The following is a 15,349-nucleotide window of genomic DNA, read 5'->3' as shown; positions in this document are numbered from 1 at the left end:
CGTGCAAAGAAGCGCACGTCAGTAATAAGTAATATTGGCTCAGGGAGCGATATTATTCAATACGCGAGAAATATTCTTTTTGCATTTGATTTCGGTCAGTCACTATGTTAAGCGGAAGCTGTCATTCCAGAATAGTTTTCACACTGTAGAGCACATTCGTACGATGTCGTGGGTCCAAATACGTTGCCAATTTCTTTTGGAGTTATTATAACGACAACCACTCATTAAATAGGTGCCTCGACTAGAAATATTCTTTTTCCGCCTCAAAAGCACTCTCAATTAAAGACGCACAGACCAGCTCTTCAAAGAACCATATATTTCAGCTAAAGCCAATACAGTATCCATGTAAACCAAATATTCAAACAGCTTCAAGACGGAGCTGGAAGAATGGAGCTAAAATTGAAGAGTGGTCTGGTCTACAATACACGTGGAGTAGTAAAATACATGCATTCCGCATAAAACTAAAAGCTGAGTTGCTCATATTTATAGCGGGAATGGATAGAATGAATCGTGCACATCATACAGGACAGAAAAAAAGCAACTCTGTTAAAGAGCCTGCTCTCATTACGAGCTTGTGACTTGCTCTCATCCCAACCGTGCACTCGGGTGGCACATCACTGCAGTCAGCAGCGGCCTTCCGCAACGGGCAGAATCTCGTCGAATACCCCGTCAGCGGGCGACTGAGGACACTGTGTGGCACCGCTCTCCTCGCTGCAGCAGCAGGATCCAGTGGGCGGCTGAACAGCTCCACTCGAGGCATCGCCGGCCGCCAGTGAAGCATCGCTTCCGGCATCCAAGACCGTAGGTGCGGCATCGATGGAACGGCGGCGCTTGAAACTTCTCATGGGAAAGCCTGCAACGGCATTGGACATTGCTAGTTTCCCTCGGAATAAAAAAAAAAAGCTGCCGGGCTTCGCGTGGAAGAATACAAGCGGACAGCGTATGTTTGCAATTTTCAGCGGACCGGTAAAAAAAACGCATAAAAGTATGATCATGCCTTCGTTATGGAATCTCCGAAAAGAGTTTCACAAATCTATATAATGAAATGCAACCTAGAATGGTGAGAAACCACATCTGGCGTACTGTGGCAGTAACTGATAACGAAAAATGCGCGCTGAATGGCAACCGCTAGATGAGACACATCAAGCTTTCAATCATCATGAATATACTGTACAACAATAACTGATGGGCACGTTGGTCTGACATGATTTCCAGTGAAACAGCGCAACGGCACAAGGCCAGAGGACAAGAAAGGACGATACACAGCGCTGACTAACAACAGAATGTTTTATTCAGTGAGCCAGGACTGCCAAAAGTTTTTATTATCAGGTTCAGAGGCTCGTTACTGCAGGATACCCCCTCAACGTCTTAGCAGCTGTAGCGGAGGGGATGCTGAAAAAGTTAAAACTTTCTGCCGCTGTCGACCATAGTACCAGTAGAAAAAATGTGTCTGTGATACCCTACATTCATGTTGTATCGCATAATTTGAAAAGAATTGGTAAGAGAGCCGGAGTAGATGTTGTCTTTTCAGCTCCTGTGAAATTGAGAAGTCTGTGCGCGCGTGTAAATGGCCCCAAAAAGTCAAATGAAGGTGAACCCATCTGCACAAAAAAGCATGAGGTAAAATTTGTGAAGTGCGCAGAGAACCTGGTTTATTCGATCCCTTTGAGTTGTGGTGGTGCATATGTTGGACAAACTGGTCGTTGTTTGAACGATAGGCTGAGGGAGCACAAAAATGATGTCAAAAACGCTGCCCGCCACATTGGTGTTCACTGTCGTGATTGTTCCCGCCAGCCTCTGTATGACAAAAGCAGAATTGTTGATAGACACAAAGATCAGCTGACTAGAGAACTTATCGAAGCGTCTGAGATCTTGAAGATGGGTCAGAGGTGCGTAAGCACCCTTTCTGTCGCTATCTTGCAGAAAGAACATGAATATTTGCACACGTGTTAGCCTTGTGTTATCATATACGTGCCTGGTTGGAGGAATATCTGTCACGGTTCTGTGTGTGTTTTTTTGTCTGTTTTTCTGTTTTTTCAGTGTTCCTAGCGCCTTTATAAGCATGGCTCACTGAATAAAACATTCTGTTGTTAGTCAGCGCTGTGTATCGTCCTTTCTTGTCCTCTGGCCTTGTGCCGTTGCGCTGTTTCACTGGAAATGAATATACTGCATCGGCATTTGGTGAGCTGCTTCATGACAGCAAATTTAGAATATGGCAAGCTACACAAGCTTGGAAGCGCTCTGCTCAAGTTGAGTGGGAAATAACGCGCCACTCAACGAAGCCAGAAAACTCACTACCCCTGATGACCGCCTGGGGTTTCACTCCGAGGACTGAAAAATGACAGTCGTCCTCCTGGGCGGCGCGCTTTCCGCCGAGGGCTACGCTGCCCAACTGCGCCTGGCCTGCAGCCTGGACCAGCTCCATTTTCTGGGGAGAGACGACGGTCCCGTCGGGAAGCGTGAAGCGCACTTTCTGGGGCCTTCGGGTGATGGCGGGATCCACGGGGCGAACATCGCTGGCATCTGGCGCGCCCTCCATTGCGGCTGGCGCAGCAACCACTACCAAGTGCGGGTTCCAGTTGGTATCATGTCGCGGTTGAATCGCCTGAGCTGCAATATTTTAACGCCCGTATGGTTAGTAACTGGCAATTGTCCTTACTCGCCTGTCGTTTTGAACTTCGCCTTCGCCATCATCTTCTTACCTTAGCTGTGCCTTTAGTCTATAGACAGCCCCAGAAAGCTGGTCAACAAGAAGAAGTTTCCCCTTGTATTTTCTGTGTTGTCGGCTGCACTGTTCTTCCTTCTCTCGCCTCCCGAGAGGTCCTCGTCGTCTTCTTCTACGTATCCGAAACATTCCAATTCTTCTTCTTTTAATAGTCGTTCAGGCGTGACTAAAAGACTTCATGGGATGCGACTCAGCCTCTGCGCAAAGCGTGACAACAGAGTTAGAATATAGTAACTTCAGAAGCTTAATACCACTTTGCAAGATTGCTGGTTGCTTCCACTGCGAAGCTTCGAATAGGTGAGAAATTCTTGCCAAGATGAAAAGAAAATGAATTTGATGGTTTGGACACATGGCCAGGACAAAGAACAATGTCAACACAGCCGCGATTGGTGATGGCTCACTCGGAATATTGACTCACGATTCAGGCGATGTTTCCAGGCACGCGCTTGTATGTTGTTGTTTTTTCCGACAGGGTGTCTTGCGCGCTTGTGCGAAGCTGCGGACGATAGATGGAGATCACAGGAGGTATCAAAGTGTGATGATTCTTACCAGAAGAAAACGACAAAATTTGTGTCCAGCACCTCGTCCACAGCTAGTGGGCATAAGCCTTAAATCGATTGCAGAAAAGCGCGTATTCTACGACACACCACTTACTGTGCTAACCGCACTCGAATGCCTCGTCACTTGAGTGCTGGACGGGCCACCGGCATCGTCCGCTTCTATTCTTATGCCTGGGAAGCGTGCATGGCTTCCCTAGCGGCTTTCTGGGCTTGAGGAGCCGCACAACCAGCCGCTTCTCTTCAAGGCGAGCTGCGTGCTCGGCGTTCCGCGGCCCTTTTGAGGATTTGCAAGCCGCCGCGTTAAGCGGCTTATCTTTCTCTCGCAGCACGTTCAGCGTCCCTCGCTGTCGTCGTTCTTAGACGCGCCCTGAATAAGTTCTCCCGCTCTCCAAGCTGCGCATGTATATGGCCCAACATTGTAGGAAGATGGTTTCACACTGGTCCATTGTAGCACCAGCATTTGCCAATATATTTCCAATATTGGGCCGGTTACGAGTGCTGCTTGGGTCTCTTCTTCCCTATCGATAGTTTTAGGCGCGTAGGCCGCGTTCTCACCTTAGCGTGCATCTATATAAAACGGCCGTTGATGACATAGGCACACTTTGTTTTTTCTTTTCGCTGTAGCGTTCTTATGCACGGCCTTTACGACAGCAATACTACCGCCGAGGATTTGCATGCGCCTAACTAATGTGTAGAAAACAAGCAAGACGATTTACGACACTAGCAGAAGCGACTACCAGTTTGTGCACCCAGCCAGCATGAGAGCCCCCGGTGATGGAAAAGTGGTCTCTAAGGCTTAAGGAAACACAGTATACTGTTTGCGCTCGCGCCGGTTGGAATCCTGCTCGGGGATGCAATCTTATCTTCTACAGGTTACAGTTCAGAGAGAGAACTTCGCAATGCATCGGAATTGTTCACCCTGAGCTCAGAAGAACCAGAGAAAAAAGAGCAACAAACAAGAAATAAGTCGTCCTCCTTCTTTCTTGTCCGTTATCCTTTTGCGCTGGTTCTTCAGAGATCATATTGTGACCAATAAGACGAAGCTGGCAGTGGCGTAGGAAGGTGCTCGTGCTTGGCCAGCGTCCATTAAATCACCTCATTGCCATCAGTCAACCCGTCTCATTCTTCGGCTGGCCATCACGTAACATTTGGTGGAGGTGCGGCGAACATCCTCATCCTGGTCCTGGAGCTGCGGCGCATGCGTCAGCCGTGGTCGTCGGTCGTGAGTTTTTGGCCCCGCCCCGCCCACCGCCAAGACCACTCGACACAACGGACTGAACCTGACGCAAGGACCTGGCCTACCGACCCCACCGACACGGAACGCTGTCCATTCGTGATGACAACTCTCCCCCGCCCATGTCGTTCGGCGCGTCCTGGGGCCTCGGCCGTAGGCTCCTAGTGACCAACGGTCCAGAAGCTTCGCGGACCAGAAGTCATTCAGCCATCTCCTTCATCGTGCCGGCCAGCACCTCAACACTTTCGCCTTCCTGTCCCACCATCTTCTGAAGCCCATCACCATTTCGCGTGTCTCTTTGTCACCGATCTGGACGATCGCTCGGTGGCCCCGGGTAGTGTGACGAAGAAGACGAAGCTGGCAGTGTCATGGGACGAAGCGTTCGAGCTAGACCAGCGGCCATTAAGTACCCTCGTTGCCATCAGTCAATTCGTCTCATTCTTTGGCTGGCAGTCACGTAGCAATATATGGGCGCAGAGAGCAAGTGCACCATCATTCGTGGTACTAATGTGTATCGTTTTCTGTTCCCCGCTTTCTTAATATTATTGGATGTTAAATACGTACGTACACGCACACATTGAACCTTTTTTTTCTTTTTACAAAGGCATGGGGAGGCGAATCACGACCTTTTTCAGCTGTGCGACTTCTAAAAAGGCACCTGCAAGATGCCTCCGGGGAAGTGTATTCATCGTCAACGTGTATAGCCCGCCGAAGCAAAGAAGAGCAAATTTTTTTGAACTTTTTCATGGTGCCCACAAAGTAACGAAAAAATAGGCAGTGGCTTAGCTCGGCTATGCCAGGATATACGTAGCGAAAGCTAAGGCATAGCATGGTTAGCCTTGGTTAATATTGATTGCAAGTCCAGGCTAGTCTGGTTGTCTAGCTATGATGTTGCCGCATTAAAGACGACACAACTGTGGTTGCGGCGCAAGCGAGTTCTCCTTTTCAATCCTCCGACATGTTATCAGGCATGCGACGCTGCTGGCGATCGAAGCGTGCGGAGGCGAGCGCAACGACGAGGAGCGTGGTGTGACGTCATCCCAAACGGCGGCGGTGGTGAGCAAAGCAGAGTAACCGTCTCACATATCTCGGTGGACACCCGAACCGCGCCGTAATGGAAGGGATAAAGATGGGAGGGAAGGAAGAAAGAGAAAACTGAAAATTGAAACTTTCATTTTGAGGAAAGGCGCAGCGCTGCGCAGCGGCGGAACACCTGTAGAACCCAAGCCCCCCGAACTAGACAAACATCACTCCGAGGAACAGTGGAAGTCTGCCCTGCTCAGCTCTGACTTGGCGACGCAGCGAAAGCTGAAATCCCAAGCAAGAGCAACTGCGGTGGACATTGGGGTCCTGAAATAAGGATTCCACCCAAAATCTGTATTTTCGCCTCTCTATCCTACCTTTTTGAAATAAATGTTTTCTACTACTATTACTACTACTACCTGTGGATCAGTGCTACTAGTGGCGGATGCGTAGTTGTGACTAGGGAGAGAGAGAGAGAGAAATGCGCCGTGTATCGTCACTGCTCCTCGCGCATGGGCAGCACGGCTCTCCAGGAATCACGCGAAACTACTCAACCTGCGGCCAGTAAAGCTTTCGCTTTAAAACAATACGCTAATCATCTTGGGGGACATCAACGCTATGGACAAGAGGTGGGGGCACCAAAAAGCCAACATTACAGGCAAAGCACTACCCGAGGTTTCGGATAACTTCAACTGCAACCTACTCACCGACGCAGCGACCCTTACCAGGGTTGGAAATAGCGTCAGCATCGACACCTGCCCCGACCTCACATTCGTAAGAGGAATCGGAACAATGGGATAACCTATTGGAAAGTTCAGGCAGTGACCACTACATCCTCAAGACGCCAGTAACACCTGACAGGCTGAGACGCCAGTTGGGCACGGCAAAAATAACGGACTAGAATGCGTTCCGAGATGCATATGCGACAGCAACCTTAGCGAGAATGGCATACAGTCGATAGAGGAATGGGGAACCATGCTAAGGGATACGCAAGACAAGTGCACCAAAAGCATAAACCGAACGACGCAAACACCAGAGGTGGATGCTCGGCTGCTAAAACTCTGGGATGCTAGGCGCAGTCTCACCAGGAGATGGAAAGAACAAAAACATAACAGGAAACTCAAGCTTAAGATAGCCGAAATTACAGCGAAAGCAGAGGAATACGCCAGACAGCTGGCAAAACAAAATTGGCGATAATTCAGCGATTCTCTTAATGGGACGCTAAGCATGACACAGACTTGGCATATCCTTAAAGCATTCCTTGATCCGACTAAGAGAAAAGCAGAAAACAAAGCCATCTACCGGTTGATTCACCAATTCGAGGGCACTGACTCGGAACTCCTGGACAGAGTGCGCACAGAAAGCTTTGGTAGCACGAACCCGCCGAGCTATACAGGGGAGTAGCGGGGAGACAATAACGATAATCTCGACAGACCCATCACACGAGAAGAGGTTTACGCGGCCATAAGAGACGCCGCCAGAAATACGGCCGCGGGTGCGGATAAGATCAACAACGCACTCATCCGCAACCTCAGTGATGAGCTGGTCGCCCAACTGACCGATTTCGTCAACAAGCATTGGGAAGCTGAAACAGCCCCCGAAGAGTGGAAACATGCCAAAGTGGTCATGATACCCAAGCCAGGCAAGAAACTGCAGATAGAAAACCTCCGACCGATCTCGCTTAGGTCATGCCTGGGAAAACTATACGAGCGAATCGTAACGCTGAGACTTCAACACTACATAGAAGACAACTAACTATTCCCTCACAGCATGTTCGGGTTTAAAACAAAATTATCAACCCAAGACGTACTCCTTCAATTATATGAAGAAGTACTTTGGAGCGTTCCTAGGGACGGAGAAAGCGTAATAATGGCCCTGGACATCAAAGGGTCTTTTGACAAGGTGCGCCACGAAACAATCCTTACGGGCCTGGACGATCTGGACAGCGGGCGAAGGATTCACAGCTACGTCAAAGCCTTCCTATCAAACAGAACAGCAACCATCGGTATAGGAGAATTTTGAACTTCGGTCAGAGAAGTTTTGAACGCCTAACAGGGGAACACCTCAAGGGTCTGTCATCTCCCCCACGCTATTCAACTTGTCCACGATCGGTCTGGCGAGGCACTAAAAGAAATCGATGGCATGCACCATGCCATTTATGCCGACGACATCACCATATGAACTAATACGGGCTCACTCTGTGAGAAAGAGGATAGGCTACAAGAAGCGGCCACCTGCGTGGAAAACTACGTCAAAGCAAGAGGGATAGCGTGCTCGATCGAAAAATGTGAGCTCCTACCGGTGTGGAGAGGAAAACAGAGCCGAACGATCCCTACCAGTAAAGAGCTTCGACTAAAACTCTACCTCGAGGGAGAACCAATACCAGAGAAGACACTCATACGAGTCCTAGGGACGTGGATACAGTCAAATCAACGCTGTACTCACAACCTTGCGCTATTAAATGCATCTACACTCCAAGTGGCCCGCATGATTACGCGCATTTCATATAGACGTCATGACATCGCGAAGAAGACGCACTCAAGCTGTCCAGGAGCCTAGTGGTCAGCCGGGTGACGTACAGTCTCCCGTACTACAACCATATCAAGGGTGAAATACAACAGGTGGACGCGATTTTACGCAAAGCGAATAAAATTGCGCTTCGACTACCCCATAACACCTCACGTGAAAAGCTCTTAGCCTTGGGACTGCTCAACACGTTCAAATAACTACGGGATGCGCAGCACGTCGCCCAAATACGCAGACTGCAGCAGACCCACAGCGGCAGAGTTCTGTTAAAGAAACTGGGCTATAGCGAGCAAATTCGGGAAATATTGAGAACCGAAACAATCCACGATGAGTACCGCAGTACGCTCAGGGCGGCACCTATACCAAGAAATATGGACCCCAACCTCCACAAAGACCGCAGAGAGGCAAGGACCGACCGCTTGCAGAAAACACACGCATCCCAGGATACAACAGTGTACATGGACGCTGCCACATACGCCATGACCAGGGGATAAGACACCAACAACGCAGTAGAAATTGTAGTCAGCTCGGAATTACACGAGATTACCAGCGCCTCATTGCAAGACTGCACGATAGCCGAGGCCGAAGAGGCGGCCGTCGCTCTAGTGGCAGCGGAGGGCTATCGTATTGGGCGGTCACTGACAATTCTTACTGACTCACAAGCAGCCTGCCGCAACTATCTTTGCGGCAGAGTCCGGCACAGAGCGCTCCGTATACACCGCTCTGTAGACTGCAAGACACAACAGACAGATGCAGAACCGATCAAAGATCATCTGGGTACCGGGGCACACGGAGGTGGCAGAAACCAAGAGGCGGACAGGATAGCTCGAGGATATACTAACTACCGAGCATCCAACGTCAACGACCTTGAGGAGTCCCTGCCAGTACCTCAGGAATACTCGGCTATACTAAACAACTACAACGGCAGCAGGATGCAGTAGTCACCACCGCACAAATCGTTAAACAAAGAGGCTGTCACATGGAGACAACTACAAACGGGGTTCATATCCAAACCTAAACACACTAAGTAAAATCCACCCCACACTTTACGAAAACAAGTGTCCGTGGTGCCATGAAAAACCTACAATATATCACATAACACTGGCATGCCATAAAGTCGACGTCGTTCCAATTATACCAAGCCCAAGTGCGGAACAATGGGAGGGTATGCTATCCAGCGACTGCCGCGATGACCACATCGGTCTGATACGACGAGCTCAGCTGACGGCAGCATCCAGCAGAGCCCTGGAATAAGGGCAACCGACCGTTGCGGAGATGGACTCATCTGAACCGCATAAAAGCATTTGCGCTATTGCTCAATAAAGTTATCCTATCCTATCCGCAACTGTCCCCATGATCACCATCCTGAGTGGTTTTGAGCCTGGAAGGAATGTGTGTTCAGAGCAGTTGAATTTAACATCCATATATATGCAATACTTATTTTTGGGCTTGTTGGTAAGCTATGATCTTAAAACCAGCGCAAAAAAGACAACGGAACAGAAAAATGGAGAACGACACGGGCAGGGTTGCTGAACTTTCAACTTTTTTTCGGAAAAAAACTAGTGCAACATATTTATAAAGTTTGCGGTCAGGGACAATGACGCACAAGCATTGCAAGAACATTTTTAATCTTGAGTCACTGCCCTATAAAAAAAATTTGATCCTGAGTCATCGCCCTATAAATTTTTGGATCCTGAGTCATTGGCCCATAAAAAATTGGCAGTGGCTTAGCTCGGCTATGCCAGGATATAGACAAGCGTCATGTTTGTAAACAAAGGTGGAACTGTGGTTAGTTGGCGGCAACTAACAGCGCAGCGCTACAGCGGATGAAAGCGTGAGGTATGGGGAGGAACTAATCGTCCACAGTTCTCAACATATGGGCCGATAAAGCATATCCGATTGCTAGTGCAAGATAGAACGACGCGATACACGACACGAATCAGCATTCTCACACGACGAACCTTCTAATGTGCTTCCGATTTGCACCGAGCCCCTTTACTCCGGAGACCTTGGAAATTAATGAACAATATAGGTGCTTTGAACAGCGCAAATGCGATCCGAGTGCTGCACGAGCACATGCATAGACATTTTCGTCGAGCTCCAAACGAAATTTACGCTCACTCTACTAAGCAACAAAATTTGCTACTTATTTTAGAATTTACTCATGTGTGCGCATTCTGCTTGGTCGGAGTGGCTTTTGGCATGGAATTTGCTGGTTCGCCAGGTTCTGGTCGACCTACAATGTGAAAATTCAAATAATTTGGGAAATAACACTGCGCGACTTTGTCGAGATCTAGCGTCGTTGGACAGGCGTTGAAACGACAAACTTGTTGAAATTCGCGAAAATGAAAAGAGAGAAAAAACCGCAGTGCGTGCTACTACCCGAGTCCGGTGCTTATTCAAGCGCGGCACGGTGTGAACGCTGAAGCCGACTGGCGACAGCTTTTTGTCTTTTTTTTTGCGTGCGAAGTGATGCTGGGGACGTTTTCCGGGTGATCAGCATCTGAAAATGGCCCCCTGCGTTCAACTTACGATCCAGAGCACACGGAATATCGCGCCTAAACTTATGCTGAGAGCACTGCAGAATGAGAACGAGTTACTTGCAGGCGTTACTTGATTTTTGCACTGTTCACCACGCGACCGAACAGCAGCGATGCGAAGTCAGAGACAGGGACCAACTTATTATATTTGAATGAATAAACGCATTATATTAACCGAAAAGGCCAAATAATTAGCCGTGAAGCCAATCCGTCGCCGAACTTGTCTTGCTTCTCGGCCCCTGCCCGTAGCTTTCGCGCCTATCTGAGTGCCCTAAACTCGTGGAAACTTATGCCGCTTCCTTTCTTCTGCATGGCGGCTCATCTAACCGCACCACGATTAGTCGGCACGCCGTGAATTATGCCCAAAAACACGCAAGCGTGGCGCATCCAATGCGGAAGGTCCCGATTTTTGTCTACACAACGAAACTCACTGGTGACGCCAGCGCCGCCGCATCTCTGTGACGTCACGGCCTGACGCTTGTCTATACGTAGCGAAAGCTAAGTCATAGCTTGGTTAGCCTTGGTTAATCTTGAGAGCAAGTCTAGGTTAGTCTGGTTGTCTGGCTAGTTGTCACGTGGTTCGTCATGCGGTTGGTCACGTGGTGCGGTGCAACCAGGGTGGCAGTGCGAGCACCGTGAAACTGCGAGTTCGTGGCCAATTGAGCTTTCGCTACAAAAAATGGTCTTGCTCTGCTTGTGCGTCATTGTCCATGACAGCAAACTGTATAAATACGTTGCACTAGTTTTTCCCGAAATAAAGCTGAAAGTTCAGCGCCCATGCCTGTGTCGTTCTCCTTCTTTCTTGTCCGTTGTCCTTTTTGCGCTGATTCTTCTGAGATCATGGCTTACCAACTACCCCACCAAAAAGTATTTCGCAAGTTCAGCTTGAGGTACTCCACGGTTTCCGGACAGTTTTTTTTTTCCTGAATTTGCCGAGAATGCGAGCTAAAAACATTTCGTGTTTAAAATTGCGATGGGCTTTGACTGTCCACCGTTTATTTTTCTTCGTCACTTGTTTGAGTATTTGTGGATTAAAAATTCGTGTTGGCTGCAGCTTCCCGAGAATCGAGCATTGTCCTGTGATCACCATAAGCAGTAACCTGAGTTTCAACCAAAAACCTACACAGTTCGCAAAAATTAAACCTTGTGTTCGTCGATTGAAGAAGTATAGACACGTAACTTTGGTTGCATGTTTTCTTATTTGCAATGATGCGTAGGGCATTACAATGCCATGATTACAACGTGGTACTTTCGGAAGACCGCTAAATACCTTATAACTGAATTTTTCTGCGCTGTATCGTTTTCATCAGCACAGCGGCTTCAAGGATTCGCATAGGTCGCGTGAGGTACGAAAAACTGCAAAATAATCTCTGGTTCTTTTCTCGCTGTCATTCCGGCTCTTGAGCGTTGTAGCTAATTAAAATGACGAATCAGCGATCGTATCGTACTTCTTTCATACGTCGCGTGACCTATAGGATCTTCGACGACCCAGCCATCGATCCGCTGTTCATACCGAAAGAGCACGACACAGAAACTCAATTATAAATTATTTAGCGGTCGTAGGTAATGAATGTATACCAATGCCTCACAAATAATTAGAAAGAAGAAAGAACACAATTACATCATTACTCCTTACTTCGTTTGAGCAAACAGGAATATTGTTTGAGTTGGACCACGGTTAAGTTATTCAGCCTGCAAGGTTACTAAAACATATCAAACTGTTAGAGCATGCATTATAAATTCCTTGCTTTGAGAAGTGAGTATCAGATGACGCATGCCAGAATTTCGAAAAATACTGCGTTATCCTCAGCACTTTCTTCTCACAGAACTGCAGAGAAAACTCCGATGTCAGTTCCTCGCATAGGATTGTCGAACATTCATTGCACAAACAAGGGCGCTTCAGGTCAATAAGCTGAACGGAGCCTCCATCCTTTTGCCAGGAACTTTCTTGATCCCGCGCATTTTTTTTTACCGTGCGAAAACCACTTTCCAAGGAATCAACCGCAGTGACCATTGCCCATCTTAAGTTTTTATTTACAGCGTACACCATTTAATTGGGAATTTTCTTTTATTTTCCGACGGTTGATATTTGATTGCGTGTGGTTTGTTTGCATGTGGTTTGTGAAAGGCTATAGAGAGGGGCTATTTGCAAAGCAGACAAATAGTTGCTGAGCTGCACATGTAACAGAAAAAAAAAACTCACAGGACGGTCAAGAATATGTAACGCGATATTCAGCGTTAGCTGTGTAGGCATTTAGTTTTGGGGATATTTTGAGGTAGAAAAGGTATACAATCATCATATATCGCACCGGTGCAGTGGTGAAGTGATGCACCCCTGCACTGCCAGGCGGCTGCTCCAAACAGAGCCACCCGTAGGCTTATGCGACAGAGGTTGACAATGACATGAGGTGGGCGCGTTAATGACCGCTTTGATCAACAAATCGCAGAGGGAGCGGTGTTACTTTAATACGTTTTGGGGAATTCCCCAAGCTGCATTAAATTTTCAAGAAGGGAGCCATTGTTATTGTGGGTGCTAGTGAGTAATGGCTCTCTTATTACAAATCTACTCCACCTTAAGCCATTCAAGTGAAGCATATTTCAAGAATCACTGCTGTGTTCCTCTTTTGTATCCGGAAATCTTTACTGCTCAGAGAAGTGGAACGCCACAGAAATAACTGAGTTCACTATCAAAAGCGCCATCACAGGAGAAATCATCAGACGATCCAAGCACTTCAGAGACCCTCATCAATCACAGCCGGTGCGATCTGGATTCTTCAAAGCTGCTCACCGCCATTTCGCAGTTTGCCCTTTACTTTCCTTTGCCAGAAAACTCCGTTATCGCGCGTAATAAGCACAATGCTCATGTGTATGCGTTCGACGGCATGCAATTCTGCATTATGCGATCCCATGTTATAGCTTACACCACTCCAAACCTTCATCGATGTGAGCGCTACCTGCGCAATTTTTCATTGTAAATATTCAGTAGAACGCAACATTCTCCGCCTATGGCGCGTGCAATGTCACTATCAGAGTTAGCATGAATCCGGGAGCATGCGACGCAAGCTGACGTCAGTGCTGCAGCTTGCCTTGTTCTCTGGTTCTGGGGAAACGGCACTTGCTGACAACTCCTGCGTTTGCAAAGTTTCGGTCTACAAGTGACGCAATCGGAAATGCGCACTGGCGCACTGGCGCACTGGCGCAGGAAATCGTTATGGAAAATTGCCGCTTACCCGCCAGTGCTTACGTTCCAATATACAACACCACGGCGCAGCCGTTTCCGCCAACGACGCGGCTATGGCAACATTGGCTACATGACAAAGATTATGCGGCTCTATGTAAGGCAGAGGCTTTATGTGTCTCTTGAATTCAAACGCAGTAAAATAATGCTCGAGGTATACCACCACAAACCACTCAAAAACACGAGGGTTTGGCTGAGACATCCAGGACATGACTCATGATTATAAAAATTCCCTCTAAACCAGCATCTAGGATTCCTGTTTGCTCCCAGGGTCGGAACAGATACGTTATAATTCAGCGAAACGCGTGAATCCTCCTCTCGTGCTGCTTACTTTGTAATGCTTTGTCTCGAGTTTCTCAAAGCGGATTTTTTTTTTTTCCCGCAAGGAATCCTACCAGAGATGGTATCTTGTTTCAGTGATGAGGCAAGGCCGTAGTGAAAAAAAAAAAAACGTTAGTCACTGAAGATTGTACGTGATCAGAAAGTCACTAAATGCCTGAGAAATAATCTGTAGTCGGTCTTACACGACCGAAAGAACCTTCGACGGTCCAAGAAATGCGCTCTTACAGTAATCAGTTGGAAAAATATTTTTTCGTCCAGTTACCTTTTGTGAAGAAACAGTATTATGCTGAGACATCCACTCAATCGATAGCGTTTTTGGGTTCTCTGACTTAGTACATTGCGAAAAGGGCAGTAATTTCTTTTATATAAATTAAACTTCGACTGACAAGGGTTGGGTGTCGATAGCCTCTACCGGTTGTGTGCGTATAGCGGACACAACCTGGCCGAGAGGGCGCTGCGGACGCCAGTGAACAGCGCCCTCTCCGAGCGACTCCTCTAGTTGATCGGGCAGGACCACGAGCTTCGCCAGTGACTTGTGTGCGTTGCCTCGTCCGCACTTGAAGGAAACTAGTTTCGCGCGCGTGCGCGCTTGTTCTTTCTGGCTCGCGCTTCGACGCCTTTGTGAGAGGAGCTTGCTTCGCGCGCGCTATGCTCCCTCCGCTGTGCATGGACGCCGTTATGAGAGAAGAGCGCTCGATCCCGCTCGAGGGTTTTCCTTGCACTTAGACACTGCTGCGAAAATTTTGCGCGCGCTTTCGTGCTTTAGAATGAGAGCAGCTCGTGTGCGCGGCGTCAAGCAAATAGTCCGAAAAGGCGCTGTTTTCGTCACGCCTTAGTTTTGTGTCCAGAGCGCATAACCACGTGGTGTACGAAGTGAAAACTGAAATTATAGCCTACCTTCGAATGAAACTGCGGCACAAATGCGTTTCGCGTTTTTTTTTCTTTGTGTCTTCAAATTGTGCTAGCTCGATCGGCTCGATCTGCTTGCTTCCGCTGTGCGTGCTGGTGACATGCTTCTGCTACCTTTTTCTTTACTCTTTCCGCGGTGTTTCAATGGCTTTGGCGCTAGGCTGCTCACCCCAGTGTCACAGGTCGAATCGCGCCGCGTGTAGATATGTGCGAAATACGAACGCGCATTTCGCGATGTCGGTGCGCATTAAT

General features: G+C 48.2%; 1 protein-coding gene across 1 annotated transcript; it reads right to left on the bottom strand.

The window, feature by feature from the left end:
• Positions 1-299: 299 nt before the first annotated feature.
• LOC144121530 (uncharacterized) lies at positions 300-2,828 on the bottom strand. The gene is made up of 3 exons (XM_077654786.1): positions 2,703-2,828; positions 2,296-2,610; positions 300-853 (listed from the first exon to the last, which is right to left on the bottom strand). Exons 2-3 carry the CDS (start codon positions 2,537-2,539, stop codon positions 624-626), a joined length of 474 nt encoding a protein of 157 aa, XP_077510912.1. The 5' UTR covers positions 2,540-2,610; positions 2,703-2,828; the 3' UTR covers positions 300-623.
• Positions 2,829-15,349: the final 12,521 nt, after the last annotated feature.

The sequence above is a fragment of the Amblyomma americanum genome, chromosome 2 (assembly GCF_052857255.1).
Source record: "Amblyomma americanum isolate KBUSLIRL-KWMA chromosome 2, ASM5285725v1, whole genome shotgun sequence".
NCBI lineage: Eukaryota > Metazoa > Arthropoda > Arachnida > Ixodida > Ixodidae > Amblyomma > Amblyomma americanum.
The sequence above is the reverse complement of the archived record's forward strand: the minus strand, read 5'-3'. Positions and strand labels throughout refer to the sequence as shown.

What these genes read in the sequence shown, in the direction of transcription:
- LOC144121530 (XM_077654786.1), bottom strand. Translation starts at nt 2,539, where the DNA reads ATGGAGGGCGCGCCAGATGCCAGCGATGTTCGCCCCGTGGATCCCGCC. An exon ending in CCAGGCGGTCATCAGGGGTA is followed by an intron (nt 854 to 2,295) that starts GTGAGTTTTCTG and finishes ATGCCGTTGCAG; the next exon opens with GCTTTCCCATGAGAAGTTTC.